General features: G+C 40.3%; 1 protein-coding gene across 1 annotated transcript; it reads left to right on the top strand.

The window, feature by feature from the left end:
* The first annotated feature begins 4,256 nt into the window (after positions 1–4,256).
* On the top strand, positions 4,257–15,940 carry LOC128745640 (uncharacterized). Its single transcript, XM_053842714.1, has 3 exons — positions 4,257–4,581; positions 15,371–15,742; positions 15,804–15,940. The coding sequence occupies exons 1-3, from the start codon at positions 4,257–4,259 to the stop codon at positions 15,938–15,940; spliced, it is 834 nt and encodes a 277-aa protein (XP_053698689.1).
* Positions 15,941–26,285: the final 10,345 nt, after the last annotated feature.

Here is a 26,285-nt window from a genome sequence, read left to right as displayed (position 1 = left end):
CGCTAGATTATACCGTGGCGGGCGGCGGTATCGTATGTTGTTCACAACAGATAGTTTTTGACGTATCCTTACCATCACTAGGTAGTGGTCCGAATCAATGTGACCGCCCGGATAGGTTCTGACGTCGATAATGTCTGAAAAGTGCCGACCATCTATCAGAACGTGGTCGATTTGTGATTCTGTCTGGTTGGGTGATCTCCAGGTGTACCGATGGTAGAGGTTATGCTGGAAGAAGGTACTACGTATGGCCATGTTCTTGGAGGCGGCGAAGTCGACAAGTCTTAGGCCGTTTTCGTTCGTTTGCGGGTGAGCGCTGAACCGTCCAATCACCGGTTTGAATTCCTCCTCCTGACCAACCTGAGCATTACAGTCCCCGATGATAATTTTGACATCATGTCTTGGGCAGCGGTCGTATTCACGCTCCAACTGCGCGTAGAATTCGTCTTTGTCGTCATCGGTACTTCCGAGGTGAGGGCTGTGCACGTTAATTATGCTTATATTGAAGAATCGGCCCTTGATTCTTAATCTGCACATTCGGGGGTTGATCGGCCACCACCCGATCACCCGCTTCTGCATCTCGCCCATCACTATATCACTAAAACTGTTTGGTTTGCAACACTGGCAATATGGGTGTCTAAATTCATGAAATTACTTCAGAAGGTAATTTTTCATTATTTTGATTCTATCTGATGATTTTGCCACGGCATGGCCATTCTGGAACATATTCCCGTGGGGCTTCACAGTTGTCCAAAACCAAAAATATGTGCGCATTAGAGTTTTGAGTGGGAAAACTTGATTTTAGGTTTATGGAACCTTTGGGAGAGTTTCTTGAAATTAAAAGTTCTATCGTGTGGTGAAATTCAAATTTTGAATAATCCCCCTAAAAGTGAAATAAAAAAATATTTTTCTGCAGCTTCAACATAACACATTGATGAGTTCTGCAAAGTTTTAGAGCATATTATTACGAGAAATTTTGCTGAAGACCGTAACCTTCTATCTCCTCAGCGAAGATAGAAAAGTCCTATTTCTTATATGTGAATCTTCAAAATCAGTTTTTCTATTTTAGCTTTTTTTGTAGTTGTTGTATGATTTTTTCATGTTATATAAAGTTGTATAAATAGTAAAAATAAACAACTTTGCCGAATCTAGTATACCCCTATCTTTGCTTATTTAGGAACTGTAAAACTTTTGTTATAATAAATACCCTAAATCTGACCCCGAATTACTCAACTATGCGCAAACAGATACAAATTACATTACATGAATCTGAAATTAAATAAAAAACTACAAAAAGTCAGGAAGTTTCGTTTGTATCCGTCTGCGCATAGTCGCGTAATTGGGGACCAAAATTAGGGTATTTTTTATATCAAAAGATTTACAGTTCCTAAACAAGCAAAGATAGAGGTATACTATATTTGGCAAAGTTGTGTATCTTTACTATTTGTACAACTTTATATAACATGAAAAAATCATACAACAACTACAACAATAGCTAAAATAGAAAAACTGATATTGAAGATTCACATATAAGAAATAGGACTTTTCTATCTTCGTCGAAGAGATAGAAGGTTACGGTCTTCAGCAAAATTTCTCGTAATAATATGCTCTAAAACTTTGCAAAACTCATCAATGTGTTATATTGAAGATGCAGAAAAATAAATTTTTTATTTCACTTTTAGGGGGATTATTCAAAATTTGAATTTCACCATACGATAGAACTTTTAATTTCAAGAAACTCTCCCAAAGGTTCCATAAACCTAAAATCAAGTTTTCCCACTTAAAACTCTAATGCGCACATATTATTGGTTTTGGACAACCGTGAAGCCCCACGGGAATATGTTCCGGAATGGCCATGCCATGGCAAAATCATCAGATAGAATCAAAATAATGAAAAATGACCTTCTGGAGTAATTTCATGAATTTAGACACCCATATTGCCAGTGTTGCAAACCAAACAGTTTTATGGCCACAGGAGGTCCCACGGGAACTTGTCGCAGAATGGCCATTCCAAGGATATATCATTGTATTGTCTTAAAACAATGAAGAATGACCTTTCGGAGTAATTGGAAGAACTTTGGACACCCATATTACTATAATTACATCCAAAAATATAAAAAGTGCTTTAATTTCGGAACACATCCTTGGGCTGCCGGATTTCCGGGAACCAGATGAACCACTTCCGGCTCTGTTATAACCACACTGGAAGTGGATAAGTTCTTGAATCTTTTGGTGGTAAAAGTGTCCGAATCGGTCAAAAATTGCCAAAGTTACAAGCGTTTAAATTTGTGGGTACCCGGGTACCCTTGTCGAGCACTTAAAGGTGTTTTTTTTGTCGAACACATAACGGTTAATAAACATGCAAACAAAGTTGTATCAAATGATTACAGCTCTTACCACAAGAAGTGTGCTGATCACACACGAGAGGCGTTCGGATTAACTTTTAGTAGGGTCTTTTTCTAATTCCCGTCGTAATAAGTAAAGCCATTCTAATTTTCATCATTTGCTGGATGGATTTAATGAATACTCCAAAAGTTCTTGTGCTGATTTGACCAAAACACACTTACCTCCCGATCCGTGAACTTTGAAATCACTAAAAAGCGACTATTAAAGCATATTATTGAAATTACGCAACTGACTTTATTTCTAAAATTCGTCGTACCGTTTTAAAATCCGTCCATCAAAATTTTTCATCGTCCGAACTAAAAATCACAACAATGTTTACGAAGCTAACGCGCATGTTTTTGTGTAGGACGGCATGACAAATGTTATTCTACAAAATTTCTGCACGTCAGACAAGTTTTTCTGGCTGTAGAATAACGACAATGCCTTGCGTGAGTTATTTTCATTTATGAATGACGGAAATTAAAACGATTAGTCGACATTGTCTTCTTCGTCGCACGAAAAAACGTAGGAAATTTGGCTGGTAGGACTTTTTTAATGATAAAAAGCATTTAAATAGATCTCAGCTCACTTTGATTGATCGCGTATGATAGACAACTAACTAAAATATTAGGGAGTAACTAGTTTTGCATTGTATGACACACAATGCTGATATTTTTAATAATTTGTGTTGGATAGGACGGGAATAGGAAATTACGACGATGTAGTAACATACCCTAATACTTATGTTATATTTAAATCAATTTTATGGCCAAACTTCACGTGATTAGCACAAGTTTGGTTTTGCTGCCAGTAGAAGCCCGCAAGGTGAAAAATCACTCGAGCACACTTTCGGTTAGTTAGTTACTCAGGTTAGGATTTTAGGTGGAGTCGGCTCCTTGGAGTTTACAAGTTCACAAGCAGTCGCCTATTTTTTAAGACAACGTCCAAATGCTAATGTAATTTATGTAATTTAAAAACAAATCTCGCATAACTGACCTAAAACTACTTCAAGTGTCATAATTACTAAAATTGCTGCAAATCATTCAATCCTACACATATTTGCGCTTATTATGAATTGAATTTTGATTTATGCGTTGTAGGCAATCAAGCATTAATACCTAGGTTTACCTAGTAGGGACGATGGAATTTGAAAAGGCAGCGCATTGATTGCCATTCCGGATTCAATCGATTGCGAATCGGAATAATGTGACAAACATCACTCTAATTGGCTGTCGCAACAAAAATTCTACCCGCCACATAACTGCATAACTACGGGTCGAGCAACCGCCTAGTATTATCATTCCATTTTGCGATGATCCGCAATTGATAGGTGATATCTCCTCTGGTGGGTTAATTAGTTTGAAGAGGTACTAATCACCCTGGCGGCGTTAGACGACGAGTATGTGCAAATGCAGATTAGATGCACGGCGGAACGACCTCGAAGTGGAAAGTGAATTGGTACCGGACCTGCTCGGGCTTGCAGACCTGGATGGACCACATCCGCTGCTGGCTGGTACTCTTTGATGTATAAAAGCCATTGGCACTGGCCGTATGAATCACACAAAGTATGTGCACATTGATAAGGACAGAGAGCGCCAAGCTGCCGATTCGCCGAGCCACGTTAGGACTTGCTGTTGTTGTGATGGATTAGAAATTTTTGTGTTTGAAGGATACGAACTCGAAAAGACTTTTAATGGAAGCGCAAACATATATTTTATTGATAGTGCTTTAGTGTTACAGTATGACACATAATAAATCAGGGTGTGAGGTGAACATAGGTGAAAATCTTTGCTAAATGGTGCTCTAGCAACTGCTGTCGTGTGCATGAGAAAAGCTTACTTACGAACAGTGAAAAAAGGTTGATATTCAGCAGAATGTATACACGGACGGTTCTGCTGTTGCTGGCCGCCGCTGTCGTTACAGTAACTAGAGCAGACGATACCGGAGGGTCTGACACAAGCCCGCCGAGCAAATTGGACGACTATGTGCTGACTACCCAATCTGAGTGCTATAAATCAAAACGGCTGATATCGTGTTTCAAGTATCGAATTTCGCGCTACATTTGGTCGTTCGCGTCCGGCAGGATGAACTGGCTCTTGACGGAAAAGCATGCATATGAAGCCGGTAACGGTATGAAACTGGTGAGGCTGAATGAGCTACAGGAGGATGACGTATTTCCCGATGCGAGACAGATTTCACGTGAGTTTTTCATGCTGAGGTTATGGATTTATGGATTACGAAGCAAAAAAAAAGGCTCATAATGGGATTTATGATATAATCTTTACTCTGTTTGAATTTTATTCAACGTAAGTAATGATTAAATAATAATGTAATCTCAATATATTTGCGGTTAATCTTTGGTTAACCGCCCTCGTATGTTTTTATATGAAAATATACATAAGCAAATTTTTCAGCAATGCAGGAAAACATTATCTGGAAAAAGTATTACAAAAAAATCCTCTAGGATGAAAAACTCCAAAGAACAATAGCAAAAGCTAAGTTCTACCCAATGGAAATGTTTTAATATGTTATTTTTTCTGTTTGTCAGTTTTTATATTACACTTTTCTAGTGATTGTGGTATTTTGGTGTATACACTAGAGTCGCTTTTGACGTGGTTTGTTTGTTGACAACGCAGAATCGTGCAATAAACGCTGAGTCGTGTGAATAAATATTACAGTAGAATTTCGAATTTGGCAACAAATGCGTGTCATCTATGTTGCCAAAAACGAAACCGTGCCCAAATCGAGACCCTTTTTTGATATAAAAAATTGAATGTAAGTGCGTTAGAAATTCACTAAATGTTATTAATCAACGATTACAACCTTTTTATGTTTACAAAATTCGCCAAGAGCTATTCGTTTTGGCGACTAGCGGTAAGTCGTAGTCCTACGGCAACAAAAATATTATTGTTCGAAACATTGTACAACCGCAAACTTTTTTTTTATGAACACTCTTAGGGCAAAGCATCGAATGGAAGGAGAAATGCGGTCAGATCGGATGTTCTATTAGTGATCAGGATCACAAGCTGGTAGTGAAAGCGTTTATGCGGAATCCCAATACTTCGGTCAGGGATGTGACCAAAATGTTGAATCTGGCCAAGTCTTTCGTTCAGAGAGCCAAGGACTGGGAGGGACTGCATACGTACAAAGTGTAGAAGGCTCCAAATCGTGACGACTGACAAAATATGGTGGCAAAGTTTTAAATAAGTTTTCATGTCGAATTTAAAGTAAATTTTCGTTTCAATTTTCATGTCCAATCCCAAAATTTTCAGCCGTATTTAGGTTAAATGTCTAGTCCATTTTCAAAACAATTTCAAGTTCCATTTAAGTCCAATTTTAAGTGTAAATCCAGTCCAATATCAAGACTAAATTGAAATAAAACTTCAATTTCAAATTATTCTAAATTCAGGTCCAATATCAAATCCAACTTCAGTCCAAATTCAAGTTTAATTTCATATCCAATTTCACATCTGATTTCAAGTCTAACTACAAGTTTAGTTTCATTTTATCTTAGGTAAAAATTTATGTCCAATTTTAATGCTTTCAAACCCACTTCAAATCCAATCTGAGCCCTAGTTTAAGATTAATTTATGGTTGAAGTTTTGACAAATTTCAAGTGAATGGGGTCAATACCAACCCAACTCAATTCCAAATTCAAATCCCAACTCCGCAGAAGTCACGAATGACCCAAGCTGTTAAAGTGATTATATTCAAATTAAAAAAAAGTCAAGTAAGATTTCAAGATAATTTTGAAATCCAATTTCAAGTATAATTTCATATCTAATTTAAGTCCAATGTCAAGTCTAAATTACAATCCGGTTCCAAGACAAATTTCAAGACCAGCTTCATTCTCATATAGCACCAAGTCGTTAATCATTGAACGAAAATGATCGTAAATAACTCTTAACAAATTCGAAGTTTTAACTGAAACCTAATGAAGTGCGCCCAAATTGAGTTTATTTATTTATTTTTTTATATTCTGTCTTTGACCTAGGTTTGTCGTATAGACAGTTCGTTTCTTAAGAGTCTTAATCTAAACACACATTTATTTATGTTATAATCGTACACATCACACGTTTCCATACTGAGTGTTGGCCATCCTGTGTTCGATGTAGAGCCGTTTTGAAGAAGATAGATGCTCTAGTATGTTTTGGTGGGACGTTGCACGTTGAACCGTAATTACGACAACAAGTGGATGCAGTCGATGTTATAGCTGATAATGTCGAAGATAAACATCCATTGTAGAAGCAATCGTCTGGATTCAAGAGTAGGGAGCCCAAGTAACAATGGGCTTTATTACACTTTTATGATGGCATTTAAGACCAAAATTGGTTATGAGAACCACCATAAAAGTACAATAAAACTCGCATGGTTGCTTGGGAGGCTAATGAGTTGACATCGTTGTTCGCAGGGCGGTAGTGCAGAGGGATCATTCCAGGCAAGCGAACGAAGAGCGTAAAGAATGAATGCTTTTTGGACTCGTTCAATCCTGTTGACTTAAATGGCTTGGTAAGGGGCCCAAACTTGAGTTCCGTACTCGAGGATGTTTCGTACCAGGCAATATATGTTGCTGAATTGTAGAGTGTTGCGCTTGATGAAGCCTAACACAGCGAATGCTTTTGCGACGCATGATGCGGTATGTTCCGAGAAAGTAAGCCTACTGTCCAATGTGATGCCCAGATCTTTAACGGTATGTACTCTGTCCAGGTCAGTCGTTGACATCGAGTAGTTGTAGATGATTAGGTTACGTTGACGGGTCAACGTAATGATGGGACACTCTTTTACGTTGGCTTCCATTCCATTACATTCACACCATTTCAAAAGCTGGTGAAGTGCAATACAATCCGCAACAGAAGTAACTGCACGGAAGAACTTGAGATCATCTGCGAACATAAGTTTCGGTGCTCTGAGCAATTTTCATAAATCGTTTACGAATAATACGAAAAGCAACGAACCGAGGAGACTGCCCTGTGGAACGAAAGAGCAGATATCGAATGGCTGTGACATGATGCCTCCAATCCGGAAACCCGTACCGTTTCAATTTTTCTACAACGAGTCTGTGCGGTACATAATCGGAGGCCTTTGAGAAATCCACGCATATTGCGTCAACTTCCACTCTTTATTCAACGCTATGTACAAGTGGTGAAACACAGGACATCATATTTGTAGTTGTAGACCATTTTTTCACAAAACCATGTTGCTCTTCGCTGATAAATTGATGTACATGAGGGTATACTGCATCTAGTATTAAACACTCGAAGACTTTCGGGAGACAGCTAAGAATGGATATTCATCTGTAGTTGGTCACGTCATGAATGTTTCCGGCCTTATGGATGGGCACTATTGTGGCAGTTTTCCAGCAAGTGAGAAAGATATCTTTCCTGAGCGATTTGTTAAAGATCATGCTCAAGCTGCAAGAGACTCAGAGCAATTCTTAAAGAAAACTGGCGGGAGGCAGTCGGGTCCAGAACCTTTTGAGTTGTCAAGTGATCGAAGTTTGACAAGAACATCGTTTGGTGAGAATGATATGAGTGCAATCAATCGTATACCATGATAATAACTGACACCCTTACGATTTTCAGCACAACATCATATAGCAGTACAACGTGAGTCGCGCCTAATCGGGTATTATCGTGTATAAACACTTATGTAGATTAAATGCATCTAATTATTCCTCATCATGTATACAGTCGCATTTCGCTGGTTGGACCACCCCCTCGGCCCAACTAGTGAAAGTGATTTATTGGTTGGGCCAACTGACAGAAGGGCAAGATTTCATGAGGGGTACATGCAGATTGGCTCAAACAACGCGGAACTTGAATGCGTCATGGGACGCCATGGCCTAGGAGAGATAAGCGAAAATGGGGAGCTGTTTACAGAATTCTGTGGTAATAACAAAATGGTCATTGGTGGATCGCGCTTCCCCCATAGACCAGTATATAAAGTCACGTGGGTTTCCCGCGACAGCCGAACAGAAAACCCAATCGACCGTCTGCATCAGCCAAAAATGGCGAAGGAGTCTTCTTGATGTACGCAGCGCTGATATCGCATTCGACCCTCATCTTGTTATCGCTGAAATACGTTTGCGCGTCGCACGTGTCCAACGACGGGAGGAGAAACTTGGGTGCCGTTACGACGTCCGCCGATTGAAGAATCCTGAAGTGAAAAGGGCCTCTGTCAAACAACTTGAATCCCGAGCCTCGGAGATGCCTACTTGTGGAACCGTCGAAGAGCAATGGACCGGCATCAAGAACGCCCTCATCACGACCGGTGATGAAACCCTCAGCAAAGCGCGCAGTGGGCGGAGGGAGTGGATTTCGGATGAAACTTGGAGGAAAATCGCCGAGCGGATAGAAGCGAAAGCCGGCATTGAACGAACGCGAACCAGATGGGCTAAGACAGCTGCCCGTCAACGATACGCCGAGCTGGAGAGGGCTGTTAAACGTGCTTGTAGCCGGGACAAGAGAGCCTGAACTAACTCCCTGGTTGAACAAGGAAAACTGCCACCGCCAATGGTGATATTCGTTTGTTGTACGTTATTTGCTCTGTATTACTCTCAAAGTACTCTGTAAGGTATTCCTCAACCGGATCCAGGAGAAGATCGATGCTTCTCTCCGGCGGCAGCAAGCTGGATTTCGTGCTGGCCGATCATGTGTAGATCATATCATAACGTTCCGCATTATATTGGAGCAGATCAACGAATTCCAGGACTCTCTTCTGTTGGTGTTCGTTGACTTCGACCGACTCAACTACGGAAACATCTGGAGCGCAATTAGGCATAGAAGAGTTCCAGATAAGTTAGTCCATCTCATCGAGGCTCCGTACGAGGCGTTCTCGTGCAAGATTTTGCACGACGGCATTTTGTCCGACCCTATAAGGGTTACCGCTTCTGTTTCTCATCGTTATGGATGAGATATTAGTTGAAGCAATTGACAGTAAACCAAATCGAGGATTGCCTTGGAATCCTCTAACGATGGACCAGCTAAATGACCTCGACCTAGCCGAGACAATGAAACGATATGCAGAGCAAGTTATATGACCTCTCCAAGAGCTCCCAGGTAGCAGGTCTCACAGTCCATGTAGCAAAAATTAAGTCAATGGTAGTGAACACTGACAACACCACCAACTTCACAGTAGCGGGACTACAAGTTAAGCAGGTAGACGCCTTTCAATATCTTGGCAGCCAGACAATGCTCGATGGTGGTACCAAGACTGATATAGCCACACGGATCAGGAAGGCCAGGGGTGCCTTTGCAGGTCTGCGAAACATTTGGCGCTCAAACCAGATCACTCTACGTCCGAAAACCCGAATCTTTAATTTTAACGTTAAATTCGTACTGCTGTATGCTTGCGAAACGTCGTGTGTTTCAGCGGAGACAACGCCAAAAACAGCAGGTATTCATTAACCGGTGCCTGCGATATATCATTCGTGCCTGGTGGCCTGACAACCCAATGAGGAACTCTAACGTCGGTGTCATCAACGGCCGATAGCCACAGAAATTCGTGAACGTAGGTGGAAGTGGATCAGACACACTTTGAGGAAAGGACCGAACGAGGTCTGCAGAGAAGCAATCGGCTGGAGTCCACAAGTACAGCGTAGAAGAGGCAGACCCAGAGGTTCATGGCGCCGCAGCTTAGCCAACGACATCCGGACTGTAGACGAGAACCTGTCCTGGCGAAAGGTAAAAGCCATGGCGGGTAACCGTCAGCAGTGGAGATTTCTGATTTCATCCCTTTGTTCTGCCGGACCAGCGGACATGGACACAATAAAAAAATGGAAATAAAAAAACTTTTCGCTTTTGACTTTTAAATTCTGACCTTCAACTTTAGACTTATAAATGTTGACGTCTGATTTTCCAAATTTGACTCTCGGCATTTTACTTTTAATTTCTGACTTTCATTTTGACTTCTGACTTCGGGCTATTCACTTTTGTTTTTAGACTTTTGATCTTTGACATTTGACTTTTGGCATTTGTTCTTGACATTGACATTGACAGTCATTCATTGACATTTGACTTGTGACTTCTGGATTTCGCCTTTTCATTTTTGATATTTATCTTTTGACTTTTGACGATTGCTAAAATGTCATTTTCTGCATTACCGACGTATCGAAAAAGTATCCACGGTACACTCGCTTGTTGTAGAAAAAAATGATATCATGAATTCGGTCGGTGTGTCTCAAAGACTAAAAAGTATTTTCTCATATATATTTTTATGCAGATGGATTTTGTACTGATGTAAAGATTTGTTTTATTTATTTGAATAAGTAGAACATTTTTTGAAATGCTGCAAAAATGGGGCTAGTATTGAATGGCCGAAACACGAATAGCCGAATAACAAATAGCCAAAATCCAAATGGGCGAATTTTAACAACTGTCACATAAGGCCGAAATTATATTTGGCAGAATCTGGAAAGGCCAAATAGGCGTTCGGCCTTTAGTGATTCGGTCAAATAGATGTTGGGTCTTTTGTGAGCCGGCCATTTGTGATTCGGCTATTAGATCTATTATGCCATTTGTTATTTCGGCCTTTTATGTTTTGGTCATTCGTAAATAATCCGTTAAAGTGCTACCTCCTATATAGTGGGGCTCGAGCTGGGGTTAATCCTGCTAGCCTCATTGATTCCCTTGCTTCTTTGATATCTCAGCCACAGATAAATTAAGTTTAACTCATTTAGTAGAGGTTTTTGTAAAAGAAATGACAAAGTAACTCACTTTCTCGAGTTATCCTGTCAGTAATAACAATAACCTGATGGACTGAAAAAAAGCGTTTTCTGTGCCCTATTAACTACCATTTTGATGAAATTTTTTTTTCCTGTATCTTTTGTAGTTACGGAGCTACAATGCTCATCATTAGTAGTAGCTAATTAGTAGCTAAATGAACGTTCACTTAGTTACTAACGATGTACTAGCATTGTAGCACCGTAACTACAAAAGATACAGCAAAACTTTATTCAGTAAAATTGCAGATAATAACTAGTTCTATAAATGTCCTATACATAACTTTTCCGAATTTTGTTTGGCTGAGGCGGTACTGTCAAATGAATTAATATTGAGTCAACGTTATCGAAACATCCTTGTCTGCACCCCAACGATTTTTCGCGTGACTCAATGTAATGCTAGGTACTCGTAATTAGTGATGTCCAACATTTTTAGTTATTCAATTTGAGTTAGTGGTATTCACTTGGAAATTAGTCGAATATTTCGCTTGTTATTCGATTCATTAATTGAATTAATTGAACGAATATTGGACATTTTACTCATAGTTGAATTATTCATATTGTTCCCTTTGAATTATTTTATTAAGTCAACTATTCGTGCTGGCAGGTTTCGATTAAAAACTTTTGGAATAGTGTTTTCGTTATTTTATTAGTTGTATTAATCAAGCGTTTAATGGACTCGTGAATCTCGGATGACCTTTGTCACAATCTCGAGTTTTGCAAGTTTCTGGGGAGTTCATTGGCGTTTTAATATACAAATTTTCCACACAGTGAAGTAGAAAACAACTCCCCCCACTGCTTAGCCTGATAAAATAAAGCCATCATTACAAACCATTTCGCCGAATACCATTTTGCGGAGCACCAATGCTCGGTTGACCATAACGCGGAATATAGAGTTTCACAGAATACCATTTCGCGAAAAACCTTACGCGGAATGTACCATTCACGGGAAATCTTTTCGTAGAAAGTACCATTTCGCAGGGGTAATCCAACTGAAGGAAAGTAATAGAGATCAGTAGATCTAGCAAAATAAATAAACCTAGATAGAGGTGATCTCTACGGGGGGCTGCCCCCCTCTGTTGCCGGCAACACTCACGGCCTGTGGCCGTCTCGCGCTGAATTATCTAATGTTACTATTGATAGTTTTCGGTGGTCTTGTTATTGACTAATGTTTTATGAAAGAGTCTAAAATTTCTCGAGTACGATTAGTTTTTGAGTTACGCAAAAATTTCTGTTTTATTTGTATGAGAGTCCTTATACCCCTACTCACCCCTGTGAGGGGTCTCAAACCATCATAAAAAAATTCTTGCCTCGAAACCCCCCCCCATGCTAAATTTGGTTCCATTTGCGTGATTAGTTCTCGAGTTATGAGGAAATATGTATTTCATTTGTATAAGAGCCCCCCTCCTAATGTGGAGAGGGGTTCTAATTCACCATAGAAAAAGTTTTTGCGTCCAAAAACCTTCACATGCCAAATTTGGTTCCATTTGCTTGCTTAGTTCTCGAGTTATGAGGAAATTTGTATTTCATTTGTATGGAAGCCCCTCCCTCTTAAAGGGGAGAGGGGTCATAATTCCCCTTCTAAAGAGGGGAAGGGTCTCAATTCACCATAGAAAAAATTCTTGTCTCCAAAAACACCCACAGGTCAAATTTTGTTCCTTTTGCTTGATTAGTTCTCGAGTTATGCAGAAATTTGTGTTTCATTTGTATGGGAGCCCCCCCCCCTCTTAGTGGGGGAAGGGATCTCTAACCATCATATGAACCTTCCCTGGCATCAAAAACCCCTACATGCAATTTTCACGCCGATCGGTTCAGTAGTTTTCGATTCTATAAGAAACATACGGGCAGATAGAAATCCATTTTTCTAGGTATAGATTTGTACTCTCTAATCGTCATAAGAACCTTCCCTGGTCCCAAAAACCCCTACATGCAAATTTTCACGCCAATCGGTTCAGTAGTTTCCGATTCTATAAGGAACATACGGACAGACAGTCAGACAGAAATCCATTTTTATAGATATAGATATAAGATATATTTCCAAATATGATTGGCGACTGTTCTCTCGAGTTGGCACGCATTGGTTGCCTGACAATAAATAATATGAGATTTGCCGCCGTTTGATAGCAGTCATTATTTTTTTCCCGCCGCGTTCATCGGCATTCTTTTATGACACTCTGCAAGCTTTCGAGCAACTGATTCAGAAGCTTATCGTTGACTTTCCAGTCCACTTGGTTTCGACGCATGGATTATGAGTTACGTGTCATTTCTTTTATTGGATTCTTTGAAGTGCTTTTTCAAAGTGCGTGGGTTGAAATTAGGCGTATTTGAATTTTGATGGTATTCCCATCAAATTTTCATGATAGCTATCATAGTATTTATCATAGCTACTTGTGCTGTAGAACCAACAGGATAGAAAAATACCTACAGCATTCGTTAAGGGCTGGAATAGTGGCAGTAAATAAGCGAAATATTAAATCAAGTACCTACAATCTCTTTATTAACACTTTGTAATAGCTCATTTGGATATAGTTTTGAAAACATGATTATTTTACTATACCTTTGTAAGAAGAACGGTGGCTTAAATATTTGGCATAATATCGCTAGTAGCAGTAAGTAAAAACTTGTAATAAATTCATCACCGTAGATCGCCTGGACACGTCGATTCATGCATTAATATCCTTTAGCCGTGACAGTCCGGCCCGTCTAAAAACAGCATTTTGTCTTTTTAGCTTTTCCGTTTGTATCCCAAATGAATGTCAACCAATTCTGCCAGTTTCACCTTTTTTCGGAGTAATTCTATATACGATTTGACGATTCATTATCAGCAAGGTTTAGGATTCGAATATACTTTTTGCCGCTTGTACAATGTTTCATTATTGTAGAATGTTCTACAATGATAAAATTCTGTTTAATTTTCTGAGAACATCCAATTGCCAGGTTACCAATTGAATGAATGTAAAGATCGTGTGTGTGTGTGTGTGTGTGTGTGTGTGTGTGTGTGTGTGTGTGTGTGTGTGTGTGTGTGTGTGTGTGTGTGTGTGTGTGTGTGTGTGTGTGTGTGTGTGTGTGTGTGTGTGTGTGTGTGTGTGTGTGTGTGTGTGTGTGTGTGTGTGTGTGTGTGTGTGTGTGTGTGTGTGTGTGTGTGTGTGTGTGTGTGTGTGTGTGTGTGTGTGTGTGTGTGTGTGTGTGTGTGTGTGTGTGTGTGTGTGTGTGTGTGTGTGTGTGTGTGTGTGTGTGTGTGTGTGTGTGTGTGTGTGTGTGTGTGTGTGTGTGTGTGTGTGTGTGTGTGTGTGTGTGTGTGTGTGTGTGTGTGTGTGTGTGTGTGTGTGTGTGTGTGTGTGTGTGTGTGTGTGTGTGTGTGTGTGTGTGTGTGTGTGTGTGTGTGTGTGTGTGTGTGTGTGTGTGTGTGTGTGTGTGTGTGTGTGTGTGTGTGTGTGTGTGTGTGTGTGTGTGTGTGTGTGTGTGTGTGTGTGTGTGTGTGTGTGTGTGTGTGTGTGTGTGTGTGTGTGTGTGTGTGTGTGTGTGTGTGTGTGTGTGTGTGTGTGTGTGTGTGTGTGTGTGTGTGTGTGTATTTTGTGTATTTGTTTGCGTTTGTGTCATGTTATTTGCCTTGATTATAATTATTAACCCTTCTTGATCGACAGACTTCACAGCCGGCTATTAGAGTACAGGACAGTTACGGGGCTAGTGCAACAATCCTATCGACTCTAACTAGCAGCATCGCCCAGCCAAGATTCGAACATACGACGACTGGCTTGTTAGACCAGCATCGTACCTCGAAACCAACTAAGCGGTGTGAACTAGAACTGACGGATTTATGATTGAGTTTTGTTAAAATATATTTGTTTGCTAATGTGTGACTTTGATTGTATTGCAGAGGGTGGAGGGTTTTCGAACCATCATCAGAACCTTCCCCAACCCTAAAAACCTCTGCATACAAATTTTCACGCAGATCTAAAATTTTTGTATTTATAATTGAACTAAAATTTAGCATTTATGGTGAACTGAATACGGACATGATGTACCCCATAATAAAGGATAAAATGTAAAAACAATGCATTTGCATTTAAAAGTTAATGCACTATTTGGAGTATGTTACCCTCTGCTTGCACTCTAAATATGTCCGTGCTCTGTCGTGTTGCACCTTGACGGAGAGACGAATTAATATGTAAGCCGAAAATGTTGCAGGGCACTCGCTTCAATTTCTTTTAGCACGAGAGTATTCGGAAAATTTAAGTAATAAATAACTTTCCGCCTTTTCACTTCCAGCGTACGACAATGAAATGCTAAAAGCTACTAAATTCCTTCAACGCTCGCTGAACACATTCATCGCATCGCACGGTGTCCGGATCGGAATCGGCGCAGACAGCGGGGCGCGGTTTCTAGAAGACGACGATGATTTTGAAGGTCGCGGTAAAAAGAAAAAGAAATGGAGCCTAATTTTGCCATTAGCTCTGATGCTTAAGCTTGTGCACATGAAGCTGCTGTTGAAGCCCATCCTGCTGGGTGTGGGCCTGATTCAGATCCTGCTGATTGCCGGTGGTTTGTTCATTTTCAATTACTTCCGCCATAGCAATATTTGCCGCATCCAGCCACATCTGATCCACTCGCATTCTCATATAGCCAGTGAATCAGCACCAGGTGAGATAAGGATATGATTAATTTGCTTGTCTAGTTGATGTAAATTTTGTTTATTTTATAGAATTATCCTATGCTGCTTATGGCTCATATCCTTCCTACTCGGCATCGCCATACAACGCTTACAGCAAGGATTGGGCCACAAATCGGGCATACAGTGCATACAGTTTTCTCGATGCGATCGATTCACATAAAATGTAAACATCACAAATTAATTCTATTCGACTATTCCAAAATAATTTCAGAAAATGTTCCTAACCCTCATTTTAACCTCATCAATCTTAAGTACTAAGCTCTTAATTCTATTATTACTATCCTCTACTGTTTTTAGAATTATCTGTCTTCAATGTCTAGTTGAATAGTTTGCACCAAAACAATTATACAATTATATTCATTTAGGATTTTTCATATTAACATTTACCGTAACTGAAAACATGTATTAGAAAACCTGTATATTATAACCTCGTTCTTTCTGTAACGATTCAACCAAAAATTAAAATTTTCACAGTTAAAACATAAACAAACATTTTTTTGTTCTAAAGTATGCAATATTTTGTTTATAAAATCTTACAAATACTATATTTATATAACAGCAATAGCGTATTGGAGGTCATTTATGCATCTAGTCTAAGCAATCGTACAGAAAACATCCATTTAACCTTTCCCCCATTATCTGGTTTTATTCTCATGTAGGGAATACATAATATTACTATTAATAATACTAGCTTAAGCATTTAGATCAATATTTATTGCTGTTATCATATTTTTTTATTGCCAACTAATTTATATATAATATTAATTCAACAGTGGAGCGTACCGCGTAACGTGGAAATTTTTGTACTCACGAAACCTGTTGATGAATAAATAGCCTTTCAAATCGATGAAGTAACTAAATAATTTCGGTTTCTTGTTCGATGAAACATGATGACAATTAGGTTACTTTGCTGCTCCAGTACAACACCAAAATATTTAGCTGAACAAAACCACCAACTTCCCGCAAACTGAAATGATAGAAGGAGAACACCCTAGTAATATTTTTGTTGTATAATAGCTTATCAGGAACTTGTTTCACACATATTAGCTGTACAATAGTTGAATAAGCTATTCTTAAACAAAAATGTTCGTTGGGAACCAACCAATTGTTCTTAAAATACAACACTGATCTAACGAGCCGGCAATTTTAAATTCAAAGCTCGAAATTGTAATTGTTTATTTTGCACTTCCAAGATTTTTAAAAAATACTACGATTGTTAGAATTCAGCAAAAAAGATTTTAAAATAGGTAGAAACGTTGTAGAAAACAAAGTCTTCTAGCAAGGTTGCGAATCAATTTTTTTTTGAAGTAGGACTACTTCTTTGATTTCTATATTGGGGTGCACTTCAGAAAAACGAAAAGGGAACATGTAACGAAAAGTGGTTATGGTTTACACGCTTATAACTCAGTCATCCCTCAATAGATTCTAGAGATATTGGTATCAATCGATTGGAAATTTTTCAAAAAATTCATTTCTACATAGTTTATTACATGTTTCCCTAACAGACATGTAATAATTAAGAAAATATTAGACGAACATTCATTAATTCAATATTTTCATTTTTTTCCCTCCCCACGTCAATGCTTCCCAAGCACAGATGACAGAAATATATACGAGATGAGCTATGGTTTAAGCTTCCTTTGATTGTATTTAGTTTACGCCTTGTAATAGAATCCGTTCGAAAATTGTTAGGCTTTAGCTGTTGCTGCTTGCTGCTTCTCCGGAATAAGGCATCGAAGACATCCAAATTCACTGAGCGAGACGCCAACAAACCGAAGAAGCCATCGACTCGTCCGCCAGCGAACAATATGGTTTTCGCTGCTATCAATGCCCTGAATAATCAACGGATCTTCGCTGCAAGCCGTCTTCAAGTAAATCGCCGCCAGCCACAATTGTGACGTTTCAAGCTTGGTCACATTCGTGAAAATGGTTTTGAAATTAGGCAGCTGTCGAAAAGCTGGTCCAAACAAAGAGAGCAGGCGCTTCCGATTCGTTCAAGGTTGATAAAACGGACGATAACAAATTAAATTTGCTAACTGCTGTAAAGGCGGCTCCGATTAAAGCTGTACTACTGGAGTAAATATGCGGCTGCCCCCGAACAAAAATCTACTAAGCCAATGGAATCCACAGCAAAGGCACCGAAAGCCGCCAAAAGAAGTCGTTCCAGCGGAGAAGGTGGCCCGAAAAAAGCTGCTGCCCAGATGTAAATTTCCTTGATTTGCATTACTAGTATCTGGTAGAAAACAATTAGTTCTTTTAAGAACTACTGAATAAGTATACGAAGCAGTTAAATTGATTTTTCTCATATTTTTCCTAATTTTAAAATGAACATGACAAATTGGAAGTTTATCAACTATGCGCGTACGAGCCGCCAGTCATATTTAAACTGTATTACATGGCAAAATCTTCTGAAAAGCAAACTGCGCCATTTCGTAATTCGAGGCGAAGCATTTAATGAGAAAATCGAATTGCATCTTCATGTATATATTTGGCCCTAAAAAGGGCTAATTGTTGGATAGTTACAGAAACCTGACCAGATACATTTACTATGAGTATTTGTACTTTGGTGACTGTTTCGGTACATTCTGAGACGGCGTGCGCATGGCAAACTCACCCGGCAGCCAGCCACACTCACTATAACTTGATATTATGCTTGATTGAGCCGTAGTCAACAAACGAAAGAAAATAGCGTAGCTCTCCTAGCGGCGTGGCTTCTTCTTCTTCCTATCGCTTTTTGCGGCCTTTCCACTGGTTGTCGGTGCCATGACATGAAGACGATGCTTGATCTACAGAAACTGGAAGCTTCAAACAACGTACAAAGTCACGCCTTATTTTCTTCTCTGCCATTCCCTTTTCTACGTGGATCAGCCTTTGTTACAAATTGCTGCCGTTTGCTCTGATATATAACCAACGGTAATCCGAGGAACCACATCATTTTCGCATGGGCATCGGTACCGAGAATAACGATCCAAAGCCAAAAAAAGTCGTTCCAAGGAGAATGCGGTCCGAAAAAAGCTGCTGCCAAGCAGTAAATTTCTTCGATTTGTATTATTAATATCTGGTAGAAAACAATCAGTTCTTTTAAGAACTACTGAATAAGTATATGAAGCAGTTGAATTGATTTTTCTCATGAATGATATTCCTCATTTAAAAATGCACATGACAAGTTGGCAGTTTATTTATCCAAGCTTTAACACGTACAGTAATTGGATGTTTAAACGGCATTACGACAAATATTGCGAACTCATGTTAAAAGCATCAGGTTATTGTAACAAATGAACAAACATGCAAGCATTCACAGTTTCATTTTGTTTTAATAAGTTGCCTTCTTTCCAGCAACTTTCCCACAACAGATCCATTATGGAGTCGAAAAGACCATTATAGTTTAGCCAAATTATTAAATATAAAAGTTCCACACCAATTTCCAACAGTTTCAATAAAAGCGCTCGTTAATGAACAGAAAAAGTTATTGAATAATTGTCCTGTACTATAACATACTTACTGAATACAACTGATCATATACCTACCTACATATGCAAAATTATGCCATTTCGTGATTCTTTCTGGAAAGCATGAAACGGAAAAGTCACATTACCTGGCAAAATTCTTTGAAAAGAAAACTGCGCCACTTCGTAATTCGAGGCAAAGCGTTTAGTGAGAAAATCGAATTGCATCTTCATTTATATATTAGGCCCTAAAAAGGGCTAATTGTATAGTTACAGAAGCCTGACAAGACACATTTACTATAGGCCGCTATACTTTGGTACCTTCCGAGACGGCGCGCTTGGCAAACTCACCCGGCACAACCACACACAACTGTGAGCGCACGTCTGCCATGCCCGTTGCCGTGCCATCCCTGTCGGCATTAAATGAAAGAAAATAGCGTTGCTCTCCTAGTGGCGTGGCTTCTTCTTCTTTTTCCTATCGCGCTTTGCGGCCTTTCCACTGGTTTTCGGTGGCATGAAGACGATGCTTCATATTAGGTTGCTCTGCAGAAACTGGTAGCTCTTCATTAAGGAACCACCGGACACCGGTTTTGTTCAAACAATGTACGGTTTCGTTGTACGTTGTACCGCCTTTCTTTCGTGTCTATGATTCTCTACCCTACGTTGATCCGCCTTTGTTACAACTTGCTGCCGTTTGCTCTGGTATATAATCAGAAGTAAGCCGGCGAACGGCATCATTTTCGCATTGGCATCGGTACGGTGCCGAACAGACAGCAGAGAGTTGCGATTGTATCTCCCTCACTGGACTCGGCAAGGACAAACTAGTAAAACGCAGCGCAGCGGCAGCAGCAGCAGCGGATCATTGTTTGGTGTAGAGTGCGCCGAACGCGTTGGTTGCCGGAGCATCGATCTATTATCAGCTATATTAGAACCAAATAGTTGCGGGGAGCGGAAGAGCTTGAATCAATGGAAAATGCTCTGTCCGGTAACCATTGTCACCTGGGAGGTGTTGTTTCAAACATTCAAGCCATTCTGCTGGCCGGATTTTCAACCACATAATTTACCACAACCCGTCCTTTTTAGGACGAACGAATTTGTTTATGAAGAGATGAAAATTTTCTGGTCCAAGCAAAGAACTGGCGCTTCCGGTTCGTTCGCCTACCAAACTTGCTAGCGAGAAGCAAGATTACTAAGTCAATGAAGACCATAGCAAAGGCATCGAAAACTCTAAAGCCAAAAGAAGTTCTAACGGAGAATCTGGTCCGAAGAAAGCTGCTGCCAAGCAGTAAATTTCTTCGATTCGTATTACTAACAGCTGGTAGAAAACAATCAGTTCTTTTAAGAACTACTGAATAAGTATATGAAGCAGTTGAATTGATTTTGCGAACGGCATCATTTTCGCGTTGTTTGGGTTACGATTTAGTGAGTGAGAGTTACGATTTTATCTCCCTGTCCGGACGCGACAAAGGTGGTAAAACTCGGCAGCAGCCGATTATTGTTTGGTGTAGAGTGCGCCGAACGCGTTGGTACCGGAGCATCGATCTATTATCTGCTATATTAGAATATTTGGTTGCGGGAGCGCAAGAGCTTGAATCAATGGAAAATGCTCTGTCCGGTAACCATTGTCACCATTGCCCTGGGAGGTGTTGTTTCAAACATTCAAGCCATTCTGCTGGCCGGATTTTCAACCACAACCCGTCCTTTTTAGGACGAACAAATTTGTTTATGAAGAGATGAAAATTTTCTGTATATTAAATTTCTTTAATTAAATTTCCAAATGTCGCTGATTCTTTAAATCATGAAGAATTTCTTCTGATTTGATCTATAAAACGTTAAATATGTGGTGACTCGCGGTCTTCTAACTCATGACGTTGCTTTAATTTTATTTTTGCTAAAAATTTTTGCCTTCCCACGCCAATGCTTCCCTAACACGGATGACAGAAATATATAGGAGAAGAGCTATGGATTAAATTCCCTTTGAATCAAAGGGATCAAAGTTTGATTGTATTTAATTTACGCTCTATAGAATCCGCTCGAAAATCGTTGAGCTTCAACTGTTGCTACTTCCCCGGAATAAGGCAACGAAGACATCCAAATTCACTAAGCGAGACGCCAATAAACCGAAGAGTCAACGGATCTTCGTTGCAAGCCGTCTAGAAGTATATCGCCGCCAGCTACAATTGTGACGTTTCAAAGTTGGACACATTCGTGAAAAAGGCTTTGAAGTTAGTTTTCAACAAGAGAAAGCTGGTCCAAACAAAGAACTGGCGCTTCCGGTTCGTTCGCCTTCCAAACTTGCTAGCGAGAAGCAAGATTACTAAGTCAATGAAGACCATAGCAAAGGCATCGAAAACTCCAAAGCCAAAACAAGTTCTAACGGAGAATGCGGTCCGAAAAAAGCTGCTGCCAAGCAGTAAATTTCTTCGATTCGTATTACTAACAGCTGGTAAAAAACAATCAGTTCTTTTAAGAACTACTGAATAAGTATATGAAGCAGTTGAATTGATTTTGCGAACGGCATCATTTTCGCGTTGTTTGAGTTACAAATAATAATGAGAGTTACGATTTTATCTCCCTTTCTGGACACGGCAAAGGTGGTAAAACTCGGCAGCAGCCGGTTATTGTTTGGTGTGGAGTGTAAATTACGCCGACCGTGTTGGATTCGAAACATCGATCTATTATTGTCAATTGCAAGGAAAATTGTCCAATCAATAAGTGTGCAATCGCTCATAAAAGTGCTATTTTAGCTTAAATCGTTTCGGTTTCTTCGGCGCACTTATTGCTTGGAAGATAACGAAAAAGTGCGCCGAAGATACCGAAACGATTTAATACAAAATAGCACTTTTATGAGCGATATCGCACTTTGGATGGTACAATTTTACTTGCAATTGACAATAAGCTGCTATAATAGAATATTAAATAAGCTAGAAAACCCAAATTTTAGTCGCGGAAGCAGAACGGCTTAAATTGGTGGGAAATGCTCTGTCCGGTGTTACGATTGGGAGACGAATTGCTCTACATTCGTAGTCCTATTTCAAGCCTGCGCCCGTGCCACTAGGCATGGACCCTTATACTTTTTTGGCAATACACTCATACAAAGTTTGATAACAATCTTAGATGGATTGTAGCTGTGCCTGTAGCATAACTGGCACTATCAACTAATATAGTAATGTTAAGAATTGCTTGAAAAAACAGGAGCAAAGCTGTTCCGTGCTGTTTTGTCTAGATCTCGTTTCCTATCACTATGGAAAAAGGCTCAGGAAACGAATAAAGGTGTAATATCAACAATGTGCAAGTTGTACCCAGGGATGGTTCAATCACTTTGACTCAATTTTGATTCATTTGACAGTACTGTCTCAGTGGGACCATATACGACAAAGATATATATGAGACATTTGTAGAGCAAGTTATTATCTATACTTTTGCAAAATGAAGTTTTGCTGTATCTTTTGTAGTTACGGTGCTACGATGCTAGTATCTAATTAGTGACTGAATGAACGTTCATTTAGTCACTGATGAGTTACTAGCATTGTAGCCATCGTACACGTTGGGCCCCTCTGTTCGCACTGTCGTTCGGCTTCCTTACGATGTGTCCGGGCCACCGTAGTCTGCTAACTTTCGCTAGATGTACGATGGGAGTCTTCCCAAGCAGTGCCTGTAGTTCGTGATTCATACGCCTCCGCCAGTCTCCGCTACTAAAAGCCAAAAATCGTCCGCAGCACTTTCCGCTCGAACACGGCAAGGGCGCGTATGTCCTCCGTGAGCAGCGTCACGGCTTCAAGTCCATAAAGAACTACCGGTCTAATAAGGGTTTTGTACATTGTTAGCTTCGTGCGGCGGCATATGCTTCCTGATCATAGCGTTTTACGAAGGATGCGGATAATGGATGCGCCGTTGGATCTCCTTACTAGTATTGTTGTCCGCGGTCACCAGCTACCCAAATACACGAACTCCTCTACCACTTCTAGTTCGTCGCCGTCAACGGTTACCGTCCGTGGGAGACGCGCGTTTGTTTCCTTTGAGTCTCTTTCTTTCATGCATTTGGTCTTCCGTCTCCATCTGAATTGCCTCCGCCGTCGCAAAGTTCCTGGCTATGATATCGAAGTCATCTGCAAAGCTTAGAAGTTGGCAACCCTAGGTAAAAATCGTGCCTCTCGTTCCGTTGCCCGCTCGTCGGATCACGCCCTCAAGAGCGATGTTGAACAGCATGCAGGATAAACCGTCACCTTGTTTCAACCCTCGCCGCCTTTCGAAGGGACTACTGTGTTACCCGACTCATAACGAACCCCTATTGTCGAAATTCTAATATCTCCCATGCTTTTATTTTTGGAGTAAACATGTAATAGACTAATCTCAAGTTTGTGGCGGGTGTTGTGGGTTCGAATCCGGTTATAATCTCAGATTACAGCTTGGTTCGACTCATGCACCTTCCAGCATTGGACAAAAGGTAGGAGTCAAAATGACTACTTATCAAGCATAGCTACCAATACCCCCCCTTCCTTTCCGCTCTTCCCCTCCTTCACCAAAAAATTTTCATTTCTTTCCCCTACCGTCCCTTCATCAATTGTAGAACCATCGTTTCAAAAAAATATTAGTAAACATGTAATTTCTTATGTTATATAGTTGATATTTGTATGCTCTATTCGAATTTATGATGAATTAAACGAAAAACCGCAAAGTTTGTGAGTTACGTCTGGGTGTTCCCGGAAGTCCCCGGAACTTGTCCAGATATAACCAACGTGGTGCTAGGTAGTTGATCTGACTGTCAGTGACCTAGTTTTTAAATTCTGGCGTAATTTGCGGTGTCGCATGATGGGTATTTGTTCATGTTCGATACTGGCTATTTTCCACAGCAACAACTTAATCCGGAACATTTCCGGTTAGTCCCAATACAGCGTAAAACTCCTAAAATGGTCGGCAATGCGCATATGCTGCATAAAAAATCAATACCGGCTGTGATTTACGTTCATTATGGAAGTGTCATTGAAGATTTTTATTTACTTTATATGAGCAATTTGCCCTTTGAAACTTCAAAAGGGCGTATCTGAAAAATTCGTCGATCGATTTTTTTAAAAATTGGCTCAGAGGTGTAGGATGGCAATACAAACCAACTGGCATTTTCCGTTTGAATGGCCTATTTTATTTTTTAATAACGGTATTTTGAACACCGTGGAATTGTATCACTCGCGTCGCTGTTTTCTCATGATAAAACCGTTTGCCGATGCTCGGTGTATATATTCATTTGTGCGAGTTTTCCAATCTCTGCAGGGGTGGCTAGACGATTTCTCTACCAAGTTCGCGGTTGTACTCCAAGTTAGTAGCGGCTCATGGCAGTGTCTGATCCGAAGCGGACAGCTGAAATGAGACATGTATTGTTATCACGAGACTGGGTAGCGTGACGCTAGTAAGGCAACCTACCCAAACACACTTTACTACGAAAAATCAAGAAAATTGTACTCAGAGTATTCGACATGGACAAAAACGACGAAATAAGGACATGGAATGGTTGTTTGGGAGCTGGAACTGCAGATCACTGAATTTCGTGGGTAGCGACAGGGTGCGCAGTTGTTCGACATGGTAGTACTGCAGAAGATTTGTTGCAAAGGCGAGAAAGCGCGGAGGATTCGTGTCGGCAAGGTCCAATTTTACCAGAGAACGGGAATGGATTTTGTAGTGATTAGCAGAATACCGGATCGCGTGATGGGCTGGAAGGTGGTCAACTAGAGGACATGCAACATGTTGAGGATTAAAAGCCGTTTCTTCAACTACATAATCATAAACGTGCACTGTCCACACGAAAGTAGACTTGACGACGAGAAGGAAGCGTTCTATGCGCAGCCGGAAGCAACGTACGCTAGCGGTTCGCCATGTGACATCAAGATTGTCATCGGGGGTATGAACGCACAGATGGGCAGGGAAGCAATGATAGACCGGTGATCGGGTCTCATAACCTGTACACCGACACGAACGATAACGGCAAGCGATGCTTTGCGAGGCCTGGTGATCGGAGGCACTTTCTTTCCCCGCAAAGATATCCATAAAACCACCTGACCAACGAACCTTGAACCAAATTGATCGTGTTTTCTTCGATGCCCAGTGTTTGTCGAACATCGCCTCGCTCCTTACGGGGTGGATTATTTAGTAGCAGTCCATGTGCACTATCGACGGTATATACTTCGCGATAAAGCCGCCCTCCTCGGTTAAACATTTCGCATTAGGCAAACCAGCGAGTTACCGTAAATTACGCGCGAGTACCGGATGAAGGTCTATTTTCCTCTGTTGAGCTGGGTGCTTCGAAACCTGGCCAGAAACGAGTACGAGGTGGTCGACGGGTGGTAGCAGTTTTTCTATATGCATCCCACGGGCGATATAACAGACGGAGCCAGGACGAAAGTTAGCCTAGGAATGCCTACAATCGATAAAAGCTTGCGGCTCCCGATCTCGAAGAAGTTTTAAAAGAAATCGGTCTGCTGAACAATAATAGAGCCATTGGCAATGACTGACACATGGTAGAGTTCCATGAATATGGCCAAAAATTGTTAGCAACAGTACTCACTGAAATATTTCGAGGGGTTGGGAGAAAGAGAAACCACCGGAGTAGTGGATGGAAGATATGGTTTGTCCCATCTATAAAGAGGGCGATCGGCTGTAATTACGCTGATCAACATTACACTACGCTGATCAACGCCATCTACAAGGTGCCTCCCAGAATTTGTTACGCCGTCTGTTGCGGATAGTTAAACACCGTTTTGTTAGTTGCTTATACTTAGCAGCTACATAGCTGGAATAAATTATAATTTCAATTACAATTGTGTTTACCAGGTAAGTATTGAATTTTAACTTACATTTTCAGTGTTTTTTCTCTATTTACAGGTTCTTTATCTACTGGATTCGGCAACACGGACAATCTACAACTTGACTGGACTAAAACTGTAGGTATTTATTTCCGACTTTTGCTGTACTATGTGAACTAATTACTTATAACGAAGTAGCTACTGCTTTCAACTGTTAACGAAATTATATATTTTAACTGCAACTTTATTTGCAATTCATTCTGCAAACTAGC

The sequence above is a fragment of the Sabethes cyaneus genome, chromosome 1 (genome assembly GCF_943734655.1).
Source record: "Sabethes cyaneus chromosome 1, idSabCyanKW18_F2, whole genome shotgun sequence".
NCBI classification, from domain to species: Eukaryota; Metazoa; Arthropoda; class Insecta; order Diptera; family Culicidae; genus Sabethes; species Sabethes cyaneus.
The sequence above is the reverse complement of the archived record's forward strand: the minus strand, read 5'-3'. Positions and strand labels throughout refer to the sequence as shown.